General features: G+C 50.3%; 1 protein-coding gene and 1 long non-coding RNA gene across 7 annotated transcripts in view; one reads left to right on the plus strand and one right to left on the minus strand.

Annotated features, from left to right (window-relative positions):
- The window catches only part of LOC309634006, an 85,479-nt gene extending 81,899 nt beyond the window's left edge, over positions 1–3,580 (plus strand). Inside the window, exon 3 of the long non-coding RNA XR_014247810.1 lies at positions 2,947–3,580. This is a non-coding gene — a long non-coding RNA (uncharacterized lncRNA). The remainder of the gene's footprint in view (positions 1–2,946) is intronic.
- KYAT1 (kynurenine aminotransferase 1) overlaps positions 1–6,202 on the minus strand; it is a 33,186-nt gene extending 26,984 nt beyond the window's left edge. The window contains exons 1-2 of one of the 6 annotated variants that reach the window (XM_082403468.1): positions 6,069–6,180; positions 5,867–5,954 (exon numbers count right to left, since the gene is read on the minus strand). Coding sequence is in view for 1 of the 6 variants with exons in the window: in XM_082403462.1 (XP_082259588.1) it covers positions 3,590–3,651; positions 4,210–4,282 (135 nt within the window). In the remaining 5 variants the exon portion in view is untranslated. The other 5 variants (XM_082403466.1, XM_082403462.1, XM_082403465.1 and 2 more) reach the window with 5 other exon arrangements.
- Between the last annotated feature and the right edge of the window lie 44 nt (positions 6,203–6,246).

Here is a 6,246-nt window from a genome sequence, read left to right on the forward strand (position 1 = left end):
CAGTTCCTTTAATGTGATGTTTTTGCTGGCGTTACTTCCTCGGGACAACTTCATCCTTTTTGTCAGAACCACTCCCATTCATATGTCGATAGGTGTACCTTCACTAAGTTTCCCTGGCTGCATACCTAGAGTTTCTGGAATAGCAAATAGCTGTGGTGTCAACATTCCCAGAGCCAGCTATTTTTTAAATCACTCCATTTATCTTCAGTTCAAATTGCTCTTTCAGTATTATCACTCTGCATTTCTGTGCTGCACTTTCATGTGTGTTGGCCAATTCCCTTTTTTGCTGATACATTTCTGTAAAATGTCACATGGGTTTATCACAGGGAGATGGGAGGCAACACAAGGACATGCTTTGCTGTCTGTGTAGGAACCAAATAACATGCATGGTGACCAATCAACGACAGGCTTTGAAAGAAGTGATGTAATTGGTCACTGGCCATTATGCATGTATCATTTCCACAGCGATTTGTGGATGGAAGAGCTAGCAGCAAAGTCCATACTTAATGCAATTACTCATAGTTAACATAACATGGCAACTGAAGTTTGAACCGTGTTATTGAGGGACTGGTGTTATTTAACTAAACCGTGGTATCTGAAAATCATACAAAGCAAGTACTGCCTAATTATATACGGTATATGTTTGTGCATGAATTATTAACAGTGGCTCTCCCTGGGATTGGCTTGGGGGGGTCTTATAAACTTCCATGCAGTTTTTTTGTTTTTTTTTAATGAGGCTGTGAAGTTCTGGAATCAGACTGTGGACTGAAGTCATTTACTAGCTGTGTGACTTCTGGAAAATTACTAACCCTTTCTGAGAATCATTTTTGAAGTGAGAATAATGATAGTTCCTGCCCCATGAGTTGCAGTGAGAAGTCAATGAGATAACACATGAAAACCACTTAGCCTGGTGCTGGGCAAGGAGTCAGTGTTCCACAAATGTCATCATTGTTATTGTTATTACTAAAATTTAGTCTGAGAAGTGCTGCAATGCAGGCACCTCTCGGGAGGCCAACCCTGCCTGGAGAAGGGAGCAGAGATGCACCAGGTGACCTTTAGGACACCTTCCTGTGCAGCCTCCCGGGCATCTAAGGTCACAGGTTTCCTTGCTGCCAGGTGAGGGGCTGGCGCCCAGCGGTCAGTGCCCTGCCTAACACACGCCTCCATCAATCCGGGCAGCTATTGGCCACCTTCTCAGCCAGAAGGCACCACGACTAGTGAACAGCAGGTGGGTGACCCCTCGGGACACGCCTCAGCGACCAGTACTCTGGCGGCTAATGTAAGCTACACCTCCCGCTGGGTACAGCCTGCATTGAGACGGGATAAAGTCCAAAGCCTCCCTAGTCTGGCCTTTGGAGCTGGCCTGAATCCAGACTCTGCAGCTTCCATGTTCTCTCCTCTTCCAGATGTACGAATCCTTTGCTCTTGAATAGACGTTGCCCATCTTTGCTCAAGCTGTGCCCTGCCTGACGTGCCCTTTAATCTGATCCCCCTGGCAGGGCTGAGCCCCAGCTCCGCCTCCTCTCTGAAGCCTTCTGGGTCGGCCTGGGCCTTCCTCTGAACTCAGAGCACCTACTATGCACCTGCTCCCCTGTGCTAAACTCTCATCTTCACAGCAGCCTATAGGAAGGCATCATTGTCCCTATTTTGCTCAAGAGGAGAATGAACAAAGCTTACTCAGCTGAGAGAGCCTGAGCCGGGATTCAAACCCTGGTTCGTCTATTTCCAAAGTCTAAACTCTTCCCCCCCAAATCCTTCTTTCAGGAGGTGGGTGCTGCTGCCTCTATCAGCTCAGGAGCCCATCAATCCCTGGGGACGGGAGCCACGCCTACAGGAGCCCATCAGTCCCTGGGGACAGGAGCCACGCCTACAGGAGCCCATCAGTCCCTGGGGACAGGAGCCATGCCTTTTCCAGCTTCCACCCTGCATGGCAGCTTGCAAGGACAGGCAAGGTGATTTTGGCTTTGCAGCCTAGCCCCACATCACCTAAGCCAATTCTGTGCAGTGAGGATATTTGGTTTTATTTATTTATTTATTAAAAAAATTTTTTTTTCAATTTTTTGGCCGTGCGCGCAGCATGTAGGCTCTTAGTTCCCTGACCAGGGATTGAATCCAGGCCCCGTGCAGCGGAAGGGCAGAGTCTTAACCGCTGGACGGCCAGGGAAGTCCCAAGGATATTTGGTTTTAGTGTTTCTCAATAGCGGCACACTTGGTATTTGGGCTGAGTCAGTTCTTTACCGGGCAGATTTACACAGTGCCTAGAAGGACGTTTAGCACAACTGGCCTCAAAATGTCAGAAGCCCCCTCCCCCTCCAGTTACTGAGAAAACACAAACCATGGCACGTCTGGAGAAGAGGCCTGGGAGGGGGTACCATGCCCAGGCAAGACCAGTCTGTTACATGAAAAACCACAGAAGATGAAAGCTTGGAGTTGGAACTTGGACTTGGATAAAATGGTCCCAGCTCCACTCCACTAGCTACAGGATCTTAGTCGTGCCATACCAGGGTCAGCTTCCTCATCTGTACAGTGGGGACAATAATAATGCAATCACCCCCAGAAAGCATGTAGCACAGGTTCTGGCCTACTTAACCTGTCAATGACAATAAGCTAGTAACATTTAAACCTATAAGACTTTCCATAAGGGCTTCCCTGGTGGCACAGTGGTTAAGAATCTGCCTGCCAATGCAGGGGACACGGGTTCAAGCCCTGTTCAGGGAAGATCCCACATGCCACGGAGCACCTAAGCTTGTGTGCCACAACTACTGAGCCTGCGCTCTAGTGCCCGAAAGCCACAACTACTGAGTCCACGTGCCACAACTACTGAGCCTGCGTGCCACAACTACTGAAGCCCACGCGCCTAGAGCCCATGCTCCACAACAAAAGAAGCCATGGCAATGAGAAGCCTGCGCACCGCAAGGAAGAGTAGCTCCCGCTCGCCGCAACTAGAGAAAGCCCGCGCGCAGCAATGGAGACCCAATACAGCCAAAAATAAATAAATTAAATAAATAAATTTATTTTAAAAAAAAAAGGAATGCAAGAAACAAAAGAAGCAAAACTAAAAAAAAAAAAAAGACTTTCCATAAAAATTAGTTAACCAAAGAGGACAACAAAATCTCTTGCAGATAACAAATCCTGATTTTTCTGTTTGTTTGTTTTGGATCTGAAAACACAGAGTCCCTCCCTACAAGACAAGTGTTTGGTGAAAACTTGTCAAGTCAATGGTTCTGCCCCAAGGGAGGTGACAGCCTGTCTGGGGAGCCCTAACAAGTACACTGACTTAGACACAGTTCCCCTTGGCTTTGGAATTGGCAAAAGAGAGAGAAATGGCTTCTGGAGCCCAGATTGCAGGTTCTGGGCCAGAGGGGTTGGCGGGTGGGGATCCTAAGTTAGATACACAGTAGGAAGGCCACTCCTTTTTCCTCCTGGCACAGGATCCAGATCCAGAATCGGAATCTTACTCTTTAGGGCAGTTTTACACATGCAAGACAAAACAATATATGTATATATATTTAGTGCCTGGCAGGAAGATTAGAGAGAGTCATATCAGTTTTACAGATGGAAAAACTCTCAGAGTGGGGAAATGACTTACCCAAAGTGAAAGTCTTAGAAAAGCACAGAAGGACCCCAGCTGTGAATCCAAAGCTTGTATCACTGTCCAAGAATGAGGAAGTGAGATGAGGGTTTGGGAAATATTTCAGGGAGCTGGCAGTGCCATCTGAGAGTGGGATGTGGCCCCAGGTCTGTTAGGGCAGGAGCGACGGTGATTCCTCGCCTGCTGCAGCTGGAGTGACTTTGGCCTGCTGGCTACAGAAGCGGGGGCGGACATGCCCAGCTAGATGTCCCAGCACACAGGTAACCTGATAACCCCAGTGGGCACAGATGGCCAGGGAGACAGGAGGGACATTCCTGTGTTGACACACCTTTGTTCACAAGGGCAGAGTTTCTACGTCAGTTAGCAAGTGGGCTGCCACTCTGGGGGCCGAATGAATGGGGGGAGGGGGCATCAGTGTGAAGGACTTCCTCACTGCTAACTCTCCTGTGTTCCTTTGTTGCCTCCATCTGGATTATGAAATCAGGGAGTCCTACCCTTTGGGGATGCAGAAGGTTAAGTGTGGCCTGGAGGGTGGGAAGCCACAGATGTTGCCATGAGGAGACATTCTCTAGGAGGAAAGAGCAATTCAGGCAGAAGCCAGACTGATCATTTCTAACCTGCATAGTCTCTGATCATGTCCGTTATCTTCAGGCATGAGGGCGTCTCTGCTCCAGTCTCCAGCTTCATCATCTCTCCTCCCAGATATCTTATGCATCTTTCAGTCACAGATTAAAAGTTGCCTCCTCTGAGAAGCCCTCTGTGACTCCACCCGGGCTGGACTAGGGGCTGGACTAGGTGCTACCTCCTCTGTGCTCCCAAGGCCTGAGCTCCTGCTCACCCACCACAGTGCTCATCACAGGTGCTAACTGCTGGGTTGTCTGTTGCCCTGACCAGACTCCAAGGACAGGAACTGTGTGTCTGTCCTGTTTTCCATCAGCTCCTCAGCCTCTGGCAGCTCAACTAGCCCATCTGAGGCGTCTCAAAGAATTAGTGCTGATGATCCCAGGAGGCTGAGGGAGAGACCAAGGAGCTCAACAACCCTGGTCACTTGAGGAAGTGACCTTGGTCACTTGAGGGAGTGAGGACTTGTGGGGACCCCCTTTGGGCAACTTTTTAAAAATTGAAGTACAGTTGATTTACAATGTTGTGATGGGCAACTTTCTTAACTTCTCTGTACTTCACCTACGGACCTGTAAAATGGAGCTAGTCTGCATGTAAAGCACAAAGTAGGACACGAGGGAGCGCTCAGTGTCAGTGACTGTAGTTAGTTCTACAGTTACTGTTAGTTCCTGTTAGTTCTACAGGAGGGGACATGGAGGCTCAGGGAAGTACATGCCAGGTCCAGAGTCTCAAGGCTGGAAAGGGTTCTGGCCTCCAATGTGTGCCTCTCTTCATTTTGCACTGCTGGTTGTCTCCTGTCTGTTCCATTGCTCAGTCAATAAACAGCCAATAAATAGCTGCTGGATGCCTGCTGGGTGCCAGGTCCCAAGCGGAGTGTTGCATGGTTGATAACAAAAAAGCTTCTCAGGAGGGAGTGGGACGAGCAAGAATGGTGGGCATTAGCATAACATCCTCCCTGGCTCAAATTCCAGCTTTTCCACTGCCTGGCTATGAGATATTACTAAGGTCCCTAATCTCTGAGACTGTTTCCTCCTCTAATAATGGGAAAGTACAAGACCTCCCAGCAGGAGAGCTGAAACCAGGCACTGGTCAGCTAGATAAATGGGAGCCAGTTATTATCTGCAGCATCCCACTTTATTTTTAACCAACCTGTGTGCTTGGTAGTACATTCTTCCCCCTTGTCCGGGTACCCACGACTCCGGTTCTCCTGTCGGAGGCCACCACAGTTAACAACTCGTGCATCTCACCAGCCGGCTGGTGCACACACCGGCAGACACCCATGCCCCCACACACGTTCTTTCACACAAACGGTAGCACCGATCAGCGCTGTTCTTATCGCCCCTTCCCTTTTCCATCTACGGTATCTTGGAAGTGGTCCCATATTAGTGCATATTGAACATTTTTCTTCTTAGCGGCTGCATAGTATTCCATTGTATGGATTCTCTTTTGGCGTGCTTGCCGTTACTATTATCAATCTGGGAACTCCGAGGACTCGGGATCCCTAGAGCTGTCGAGCTGGAGTCCGGCACCCGGTTCCAGCCCCGGCTCTGCTCAGAATTCGCCCAGTCGCCTTGGGCTCCCTCTTCCCCACCGGTACCGTAAGATTGCGGGGGTGGGGGTGGGGCGGGGGATGGGGGTGCAGAGAGGACCAGCCTGGCGGGTCCCACTGTCCGAGTGCGGGTCGGCGAGTAGCGCCCGCAACAGCTCCCGGCTGGGTCAACCTTTCAGCGTAGCCACTCCGCTATATCAGAAGCACCAAACGCAGCGAGTAGTCTCGACCTCGGAACCGGTTTCCAGGCCCTCCCGCCTCGGCACCAGACCTCGGGGCAGCAACGCTCAGGCACCAGCTACTCACCCCTGCCTCGGCCGCTTCACCCTTCGTCCCCAGGCGCCGAAGGTTACAGCCGTCCCTGTCCCTTTAAGGGAGACGAGCGCGGGCTCCGCTATTTCCGCCCCAAAGCAACATGGCGCCTGCAGGGAGATGGTGCAGGCTTGAAGAGAGCTCCCCTCAAAAAGATGGCAACGCCCTGGTA

Source organism: Balaenoptera borealis (assembly GCF_965194805.1).
Source record: "Balaenoptera borealis genome assembly, chromosome: 8".
NCBI lineage: Eukaryota > Metazoa > Chordata > Mammalia > Artiodactyla > Balaenopteridae > Balaenoptera > Balaenoptera borealis.